This window comes from Mya arenaria, chromosome 8, assembly GCF_026914265.1.
Source record: "Mya arenaria isolate MELC-2E11 chromosome 8, ASM2691426v1".
Lineage (NCBI taxonomy): Eukaryota > Metazoa > Mollusca > Bivalvia > Myida > Myidae > Mya > Mya arenaria.
Genome location: NC_069129.1, coordinates 32,839,552 through 32,849,927, shown reverse-complemented (window position 1 = coordinate 32,849,927; position 10,376 = coordinate 32,839,552). Strand labels below are relative to the sequence as shown.

Here is a 10,376-nt window from a genome sequence, read left to right as displayed (position 1 = left end):
GGGTTATTCGCGCCGCGAAGTATAAAGCCCAACACGAAGCCGTGTTCCCTCCATTCAAAGAGCTTGTGAAGTTCCTCAATGAAATAGCCCGTATCAAGAATGACCCTGGTTTAATGTTTGATTATATTGAAGCAACGCATAAAACATTGCAACAGAAATATTTTCGAGAAAAACAGAGGTCAACGATCGTGTGCAGTCAACGCATGGACCGATTGAAGAACGCCCTCAAGAAAAGTGTCCAATTATGAATACACAAGACTAAACATAGTTTGAGAGTATGTAAAACTTTCAAAGCAATGAACCAAGAGAATAAGAAACAGTTATTAAAAGAGAACAAGTTATGTTTCAGATGCCTGTCTCCTTCCCATATGTACAAAAACTGTAACACAAACGTGAAATGTGAAGAATGTGGAAGCGATAGGCACTGTACGGTGATGCACTTCACTTACAAGCCTAGAGAAAGTCATGGCGGGGAGGAAACTAAGAAACATGTAGTTGCAAGCAAGTGCACTAGTGTCTGCGGGAATGCAGAATTCAAGGGGAAGTCATGCGCGAAATTGGTTCTCGTTAACGTTTACAAAAAGAATCAGCCTTAAAATCAAATTAAAGTTTATGCCATGATCGATGACCAGAGCAACAGGTCTCTAGCAGGACCAGAGCTGTTTGATTTGCTAGACTTAAATGCAACGATGACTGAATATACCTTTGGATCTTGTTCCGGCCAAACAGTCGTTAATGCACGAATAGCAGAGGGATGTGTGGTAGCAAGCCTTGACAATCTCACGATGTTCGAGTTTCCCAGCTTATTAGAATGTCAAAACATACCAAACGTGAGGAGCGAAATCCCAACCCCCGAAGTGGCTATGTCCCATTCTCATCTCCGAGACGTTACAATTTCTCCTCTGGACAACAACGCGAAAATTAGTATATTGATTGGTAGGGACCTGTTAGAAGCCCACCATGTACTTGACCAGAAGATTGGCCCACGCGGTGCCCCATATGCGCAGATGGGTTATTGTTGGCAAAGCATGTTTAGGCAACATCCATAGAAGTGATTTATGTGAATGTGAAGAAAACATATCTGTTTAGTGATGGCAGAGAATCTGTTCTTACGCCATGCCATAATGGTTTACACGTTTACCAATGTCCAGGCAAGTGTTCGCAGGCAGTACGCGAAGATGCCATTTTTAAGAGAACTCGGGATGACAACAAGCCAGGCCTTTCGAATGATGATAGGGAGTTTATGGCCATAATGGGAACATAATTCAAGAAGGAAACCTCTGGTAAATGGTTTGCGCCTTTACCATTCAGAAAAGACAGACCAAGGCTTCCAAACAATCGCGTTGCTGCAGAACGGCGGGCGAAGACGTTGGACTACAACTTGAGAAAAGACGAGAATAAGAGAAAAATGTTCACCAATTTCATGGAAAAGGTGTTTGAAAACGGCCACGCTGAACTGGCTCCAACTTTACTGCCTGACCAAGAGTGTTGGTACTTACCTGTTTTTGGCGTAACGCATCCACAGAAGCCAGACCAAATAAGGTGCGTTTTCGACTCATCGGCAAATATTGCGGAATTTCGCTCAACGATGTGCTGCTCACTGGTCCAGATTTTACTAACAGTCTTCTTGGTGTGCTTCTACGGTTTCGCAAAGAACCAGTTGCGATTACCGCCGATATTCAACAAATGTTTTACTGTTTCAACGTCAGAGAGGACCACAGGGATTATCTACGATTTCTCTGGTACGAAGACAACGATCCTAAGAAGGCTCTAACTGAATACAGGATGTGCGTACAAGTGTTCGGGAACAGCCCGTCCCCGGCTAACGCCACGTATGGGCTGAGAAAATCAGTGGAGTTCAGTGACAGCGACGTTGTGTCATTCGTTACCAACAACTTCTATGTGGATGATGCCCTGACCTCGTTACCAAACCCAGCCGACGCTGTGAGTTTGCTTAAACGTACACAAAACGACCTACAGGCACATGGGTTATATCTGCACAAAATAGCTTCAAATTGTGATGAGGTTATGCTCGCTTTTCCGTCAGATGATTTAGCAAAGGGTCTCCTAGGAATCGACATAAAGAACGAAACTTTGCCTGTGCAAAGAAGTCTTGGTTTTGCAGTGGGACCTGAACGATGATACATTCATATTTACAGTCTCGCCAGAAGAAACACGTTTCACCAGAAGGGGTGTATTGTCTTTGATCAATAGTATCTTTGATCCTGTTGGATTTCTAGCACCGGTGACTATCCAAGGGAGATTTATCATGAGATACCTGACCTCCAGTACACAAGGGTGAGATGAACCATTACCTGATACAATGTCGACGACATGGAAATATTGGGTGAACACTCTACCTGATCTGAAGGCAGTTCGTATATGTCGTACATACTCTGAGAAAGGCTTTACGCAACATCCGAGTAGTGTCCACATCTTCTCAGATGCTTCAGAACAAGCAATTGCTGCGGTGGCTTATTTACTCACCTTTGAATCCGACACCCCACAAATTGGGTTCCTATTGGGCAAGTCTAAGGTTGCACCCATTGCCGGACACACCATCCCCAGGTTGGAACTATGCGCTGCAGTCATGGCCGTAGAAATAGCACAAACTGTAGCAGAACACTTGGGAATTTCTATTGAGACATTTACATTTCACACAGACAGTAGGGTTGTCCTAGGGTACATCAACAACAACACGCGCAGATTTCATACTTATGTCAGCAATCGTGTAGAGCAAATACGACGTTCAACCAAACCAGCACAGTGGCGATACGTTTGTACCAAACTGAACCCATCTGACTGCGCTACCCGTGGTCTTGCAGCATCAGACCTTTTGAATAGTGCTTGGCTCCAAGGACCCACACATTTGACCAGTGAGAACAGTGTTGACAGCGAAACGTATCATCTTTTCGAACCAGAACACGACAAAGAGTTGAGAGTCGATGTCAATGTCTCTAAGTCAGCAATTAAAAGCCGTCTTGGTTCTGAACGCTTTTCGCGTTTCTCTGAGTGGAGGCGCCTAGTGCAAGCTATCGCATACCTTCAACACTTTGTGGAAAAGGACCAAGCAAAATCTCAACGGAAAGAGGTACCATCGTACCAAAAGGCCGAAAAGTTCATCATCAAAGTAGTCCAAGCCGAGAGCTATTTGAAGGAACTAGACTGCTTCAAGTTAGGAAAGCCAGTTTCCAAGCAAAGTCATATACTGCAACTAGACCCGTATCTAGACGAAGACGGTTTGTTGAGAGTAGGAGGTCGCTTGAGTCGGAGTAGTCTTTCTACTTGTGAGAAAAACCCAATAATCATACCAGGTGATCATCACATTTCAGTCTTACTAATACGCCATTATCACGAGAGCGTGCAACACAAGGGAAGACATTTCACTGCAGGTGCTGTCAGGAAGGCCGGATTCTGGAACACTGGGGGTAGTGGGCGAGTTTCATCGTTCATATTCAAGTGCGTCAAGTGCCGCAAGCTTCGGGGCAATCTGCAAACACAGAAGATGGCTGAACTACCTTCCTGCAGACTCAGTGAAGCACTACCATTTACTTACGTAGGTGTAGATACATTTGGCCCATGGCAGGTTTCTACCAGACGCACTAGAGGAGGACAGGCAAGCAGTAAGCGATGGGCAGTGCTTTTCACTTGTATGACTGTTCGTGCGATTCACATCGAAGTGGTCAAAGAGCTTTCGTCATCTGCATTCATCAACGCTTTGCGTCGCTTTGTTTCCATTCGTGGCAAGGTCAATGAGTTCTTTTCCGATAGAGGTACAAATTTCGTTGGGGCTGTCGACGAACTCAATATGAAGGCAATACAAGTAGAACAAGGAGATGTGAAAAGGTTCTTGTATGATAATGGTGTTGTATGGAAATTTAACACACCCCACAGCTCCCACATGGGCGGTGCCTGGGAGCGCATGATTGGTGTTGTTCGTCGCATATTGGATTCGATGCTAAGTGACGTCAAGAATCTGACTCATGACGTCATTGTGATACTAATGGCCGAAGCTTGTGCCATTGTTAATTCACGCCCATTGGTACCTGTCTCTAATGACTCTGACGTACCCGAAGTGTTATCTCCGTCTACGATACTTACCTCAAAGACCGGCACAGATGAACAACCCCTGGGTCAGATGGATGTCAAGGACATGCTACGTAGTCAGTGGAAACGAGTCAAACATCTTGCAGATACATTCTGGTGTCGTTGGCGGAAGGAGTATTTACAGACATTACAGCCGAGGAGGAAGTGGAACCACGATGAAGATAATATTCGTGTTGGTGACATTGTTTTGCTGAGAGACAAATCGGTCAGTCGTATTTACTGGCCTATCGCTCGTGTTAACAAAGTGTTCCCTAGTTCAGATGAGAAAGTTCGTAAAGAAGTATTGGTCTACAAAGATGACAAACTAGTGAGCTATGTTCGACCAATTGTTGAGATGGTATTACTTGTTAATGCCGAGTGATTTAAGTTCAACTTGTATTAACACTGCCATTTATGTGACTTTTCAAATAGATATGGATTTTATGTGTTGTATTTTGATTAAGGTTCATATTTGACATCCTAAAAGTATTTTCCTATACTGAATCAATGTAAATAAGATTTCAGTGTGTTTTTTAATTGCAAGTGCGTACAGTGGTTTACATACTTTATACTAAATCCAGATTGTTAGGAATCACCTTGTACACATAAGACTAAGTACACCTTAGGTCAGGTTTCATGTACTTATATTTGAGGTTGATTATCATTGTGTAGCATTTAGTAACATGTCAGTTTTATGTCGAACTCTATGTAACTGTACGTTTATGTTCGTTATACAGTATTACACTTTAAGTCGCTAGTCGACGTGTGTGTGTTACAAAAGAGTCGTGTTTGTTTGATTTGAGTTGTACCCTCATATATTATTAATGGGTGATATTAGTTAAATATCAGAAGGGGAGTGTTCTGAACCCCTGTCGATCTTCACAGTTTATAGAAGAAAACTAATAGTGCTGTGTAACCTTTGAAAATGGTATGAATTTATTCACTCAACTTGTACTTACTTTAATGGATGAAATTTTCCCGCAATCTCAATTTTAGTCAATTCTTGCCCCCTCACAGTGTAAGTTTCTATATTTTATTGATTGTATGTCTTGTATGATTTTTCACTTCTGTGATTAATGGTTAAGGCTGCATGAGGAGCTCTAAATATTTGTATAAACTTTCGTACCTATGTTACTTCGTACCAATTTAATTTCACCTCTTGTAAAGTGTACTGTACAATTAATCCAAACACCAATTAGCATTCAAATATCATTGTCAATTTCTTAATCTAAAAGCTTTAGGCATTGTTGTAAACATGTTTGTATATGTAATTCATTGAATATGTGTGTCATTTCTGTCATTCTCTATATGTTACGTCATCTCAGTCACGCTTGACTTTTATGTGACATTTTCTTGAACAATGTCTGTTTGTATATTTTCAGTCTTTTACCGTTTGATTCATCAATAAAGGGTTACACTATCTGCACTCTTGAGTAATACGTGCCCCCGGTACCGCTATAAAATAGAGCTGGCAGAAAAATCACAGGTCGAGACTTCTTTTCATCTGTTCACCAACATTACTTCTGCCTCATCAGATGATGCTGAAAGAAGTTAACATGATAACTTTACAATCATATTTATAAATTATCATGTCTATTTATTTGTTTATTGTACATGTAATATTATGTATCCTATCTTGTCTAGTATGCATACGATCTTAGTTTTTAGTATATATATCTGTTGTTAAGTTTTTCCTTCCTCTTTCTAGCTATTATTAAATCATCAGTTTCTATAATACATTATGTTAAAAAAAGCTCTGAAAAAAGCTTATGTTAATTGTATCTTGCCTTGCAAACTTGAAATAAATCTTACCTTATCTTGTCTTAGTTGTACTGTTCTTTGACCTCAATCGGTCTTCAAGTTGGTAGCCTCAGACTCAGAATTGCCTGAAAAGCATTGTTACAGTTGTAAGAACATATCTTGTACATTGTAGAGTATTATTGTATCATGGTATGCAAGTTCCATTGCTACACCAGCATATTCTAATCTTGATCAAGATACTGGGGCCCGTTAAATTAAGGCTGCACTCCAACAGATTTACCGTTTTTACCACTTCTTTATATTGTTTGTCTTAGAATGAGCAAATTTTTGCGTAAATATCTGCAAACCAGTGATAAAAGATTGTTGACAAAAGATCCGATCACAGATTTTTATATTTCCATTCAAAAACTAATGTTTTATGGCTAAAACCGTTACTAACTAAGAAACAAGAGGGCCATGATGGCCCTAAATGCTCACGTAAGGAAAAGGCCACAACTCTGTGATAAAGCATTAAGAAAATTGTTGCAATTTAAACATATCTTTACTGATGACGATTCCTTGTGTTATATTTGTAAAGGGTCATGTATTGAAGCTACCTGTAAATTTTCATTGAATTTGGCCTGGTAGTTTCAGAGATTTTTTTTAAAGCAAAACAGTAAGTAGGCCATTTTGTTGTTGTTGTTGTTGATCAATCTCAATGCCTTGTTGTATTTATGTAGAGGGTCATGCAATGAAGCGTCCTGTAAAGTTTCAGTGAATTTGGCCAAGTAGTTTCAGAGGAGATGTTTTTTAAAGCAAAACAAGAAGTTGGCCAGATTGTTGTTGTTGTTGATCAAACGTGACCCCTTGTTGTATTTTTGTAGAAGGTTACCTAAGAAGCTTCCTGTAAAGTTTCATTGAATTTGGGCTAGTAGTTTTAGAGGAGATGTTTTTTAAAGCAAAACAGGAAGTTGGCCATTTTGTTGTTGTTGTTGTTGCTGTTGTTCAATCGTGACCCCTTGTTGCATTTTTGTAGAGGGTTACCAAAGGAAGCTTCCTATAAAGTTTCATTGAATTTGGACTGGTAGTATCAGAGGAGATGTTTTTAAAGCCAAACAGGAAGTTGGCCATTTTGTTGTTGTTGTTCTTATCGTTGATCAATCGTGAAGTTTCATTGAATTTGGAGTGGTAGTTTCAGAGGAGATGTTGTTTTTTTAAAGCAAAACAGTTAGTCAGCCATTTTGTTGCTGTTGTTGTTTTTGTTGATCAATCGTGACCCCTTGTTGTATTTTTGTAGAGGGTCACCCAAATTTCATTGAATTTGGAGTGGTAATTTCAGAGGAGATGTTTTTTTAAAGCAAAACAGGAAGTCAGCCATTTTGTTGTTGTTGCTGTTGTTGTTGTTGTTGATCAATCGTGACCCCTTGTTTTATTTTTGTAAAGGGTCACCCAAGGAAGCTTCCTGTAAAGTTTCATTGAATTTGGAGTGGTAGTTTCAGACGAGATGTTTTTCAAAACAGAACAGGAAGTAAGCCATTTTGTTGTTGTTGTTGATCAATCGTGACCCCTTGTTGTATTTTTGTAGAGGGTCACCCAAGGAAGCTTCCTGTGAAGTTTCATTGAATTTGGCCAGGTAGTTTTAGAGGAGATGTCTTTTAAGCAAATGTTGACGGACGGACGGACAGACGAGAACGGACGTACACACACAAATGGGTAAATGTTGGGTACTAATTCCTTCATTACTTATAGACGATCATATTTGTTGGGTATCCCTTGTTAGGTAGGGTTAGTTAGGGTAAGTAGTGTTTAGTGGGTATATTTTTATAATTGGAGTAATGGTAAGTACCTTACAAAGGTTGATATGTGAGACGGACTGACGGATGGATGCCGGACAAAGACCGATCACAAAAGCTCACCTTCAGCACTTTGTGCTCTGGTGAGCATAAAATGCATAAAACATCATTTTTTTAACTTAAAAATCAAAATCTGTGATCTCATTTTTTTGTCAGCAGTCTTATAAAACTGGTTTACATGCATTTTCGCATAGATTGGCTTGTTCCAAGACAAAAATTTAAAAAGTTGTCAAACGTTCAATCTGTGTGAGTGCAGCTTTAAAGATCTTATTCTTAAATTGAAGCTACCTAAGTTAGGGTTTTAGCTAAAGACTTATGAAAGGGTCCTGCACCCTGTCCTTTTTGGGTAGCACCCTCTGCTCTCTGGAGACCAGCATGTGTACCCTTCTGCCTTCAAAGAAATACTGTAAATGCTTAAGACTATCAAACATTTTTTTTATCTTATCTCATATGATAATAAACATGTACAACTTAACATATTTGGAAGTTGAAACCTAAAACTACCCCAATTAAACACAATTCATAACATTTTCTGTCAAATTCACAAGTGTTTCACAGCGCAATACAAGTCTATTTCAAATTTAAGTCAAAGTTGAGGAAATGAAAAAATAAACTCACTGCCATGTATGATGGTTTGACAGAGTTTCATTTGTTGAAATTATGACATAATTTATGCTGAGATAAAAAAAATAGAATTATAACAAAGAACAAATTAAAATATATAAATATATAATCAAATGTACGTTATTATGTTACCCTTATGTATCAGTATCAAACCAGCCAGTATCAGACATGATCCCAACCACCAGAAATATGACAACTGTTCTCCAAAAAGTGTTAACCCTAGGAAAGCCTGAAAATGAGAGGATATTGAACTCAATTTTATATGGTTTCAACATTAAACATATGTATATGCAGTAAAAAAGGTCAAAAACAATGATGTTCAACAAGTGTCATACATCCACTAATGTTGAATTTCATTTGAAGTACCTTACCTATAGTAATGCTAAAACATATACTTTTTCCCAAATCCTAAAAAGAAAATTCCCAATTTTATGTTTTTAATAAAACAAAGACAAGCCTTTTTTTATTTGAAAAATGTGGTGTACTCTTTAAAAAATAACTTTAATCACATTCTTTTCTTTTCTAACTATTTTTAAGGCATTCTCAGTGATTTTTTTTTGGTGCAATTTACTGCCTTCTACAGGCTGTTTCCCTTTGCGAAAAAATGTCTGTTTTTCCCTAAAAATTATATTTTTTCCCAATTTGATAAATGCACATTATGTTAGTCAATGAAAAAGCAATAAATTTCTTATATATTTGCTATTTGGATCTGTTTTTGTATTTTTCCCAATCTGGACTTTTTTCCCAATTTGCAAGGCACAGGCAGTAAAAATATTTTAATAAAATCACTGATTCCAGTTCATTTCAAGGAAAATTCCTAGCCAAATGACAGAAAGGCCCTGGCTTTCTTTCAAAATTGAGAGGTAGAAACACTGTACATACTGTTACCAGAAAGTTAGCTCCTGTGTTTGTGATTGTGGCTTCTATAGTTGAAGAGCAATACTGCAGAGACTTTGTGTAAAATGTCCACATCAGCGAGTTAAACAGGAAGATTCCAGCAAAACACGAAACTCTCAATAGGTAAGACAACTGAAATAAAAAAGAATATAAAATAAACATAGCTTTTGAAACTATCCATTTTGATAATAAGTAACTAGTCCATTCCTGAACATTCATATGATTAGGCTAATTAACTATTTAGCTGTGACATCTTGAAGATCTTCATACAAAGAATGATTATCAATTTCCCTTTCCTATTGATATATATCCATCAAATGAACAAACATGTCATACACAGAGTGGTATTTAATGTTCTTTGCTATTGAATTAGCGTTTAAAGTTATCCTGCAATGGGTGAGGTCAAGGGTTTGACCCCTACCAGCTGCACATGCTGACATAGCAATTTGTGAAGTCTTCATTATCTGACCATATCACATGTGCATCCCTGTGTGGTCACTATCATATATTGTCACTGAACTGTGTGGAGGTCCTTCAAACAAAACTTGAACAAATAAAATTATCTTACAGTGTCACAAACTGCAGACTGGCTAAATGAAGACAGGACTTCCTGACAGATGTGATGGACAGTCTCTTCTGTCATGGCAAGTTTTGCCGACACAGATGCCAGTGCTGCCATTGTACCGGCACATACTGCCAAGCTAGCCCCAACATGTCGACTTTTCATAATGTTGGCCATTCTGTAAAAAAAATTCAAAGAATTTAAGGTATAATTTTAAAAGTGTAAGTTACACACACTTATTAAAATGACAGATATAAAACTTACTAATGATAATTTATGTTTGTTATAGACACCGTTTTATCCGAATAATTGGGTCCGGAAATTACATAATTGTAATATTTTGACGAAACATATTCAAAAGCAAATGGCTAGGGTATTATTAAACACACATATTATGCTTGAAATACATGTTCATCGGGTGAATGACTCATTGGATAATGACAACACTTACATTGCTTATATTTTACAAAATTATATTGACAACTAATTTGTTTGACATGGGCGCCGCCATATTGGAACACGGGGAGAATAATTAGTAGTGTCCTTTTGCGTCAAATAATTTAAATCCCTAAACTGTTCCAACTATATACTTCTAAAAGACAGAGTGCTAACCC

General features: G+C 38.4%; 2 protein-coding genes across 2 annotated transcripts; one reads left to right on the top strand and one right to left on the bottom strand.

The window, feature by feature from the left end:
• Positions 1-2,317: 2,317 nt before the first annotated feature.
• LOC128242202 (uncharacterized) lies at positions 2,318-5,907 on the top strand. Its single transcript, XM_052959279.1, has 2 exons — positions 2,318-5,104; positions 5,469-5,907. Exon 1 carries the CDS (start codon positions 2,324-2,326, stop codon positions 4,466-4,468), a length of 2,145 nt encoding a protein of 714 aa, XP_052815239.1. The 5' UTR covers positions 2,318-2,323; the 3' UTR covers positions 4,469-5,104; positions 5,469-5,907.
• LOC128242220 (transmembrane protein 42-like) lies at positions 5,288-10,314 on the bottom strand. Its single transcript, XM_052959306.1, has 6 exons — positions 10,214-10,314; positions 9,769-9,940; positions 9,186-9,332; positions 8,436-8,532; positions 5,899-5,972; positions 5,288-5,627 (listed from the first exon to the last, which is right to left on the bottom strand). Exons 2-5 carry the CDS (start codon positions 9,937-9,939, stop codon positions 5,932-5,934), a joined length of 456 nt encoding a protein of 151 aa, XP_052815266.1. The 5' UTR covers position 9,940; positions 10,214-10,314; the 3' UTR covers positions 5,288-5,627; positions 5,899-5,931.
• Positions 10,315-10,376: the final 62 nt, after the last annotated feature.

Coding starts and splice junctions, on each gene's coding strand:
- LOC128242220 (XM_052959306.1), bottom strand. CDS start 9,939: ATGGCCAACATTATGAAAAGTCGACATGTTGGGGCTAGCTTGGCAGTA. Junction 8,533..9,185: donor GAGCTAACTTTCTGGTAACA/GTATGTACAGTG, acceptor TCTCATTTTCAG/GCTTTCCTAGGGTTAACACT. Junction 5,973..8,435: donor TTTGATACTGATACATAAGG/GTAACATAATAA, acceptor AATGCTTTTCAG/GCAATTCTGAGTCTGAGGCT.
- LOC128242202 (XM_052959279.1), top strand. CDS start 2,324: ATGTCGACGACATGGAAATATTGGGTGAACACTCTACCTGATCTGAAG.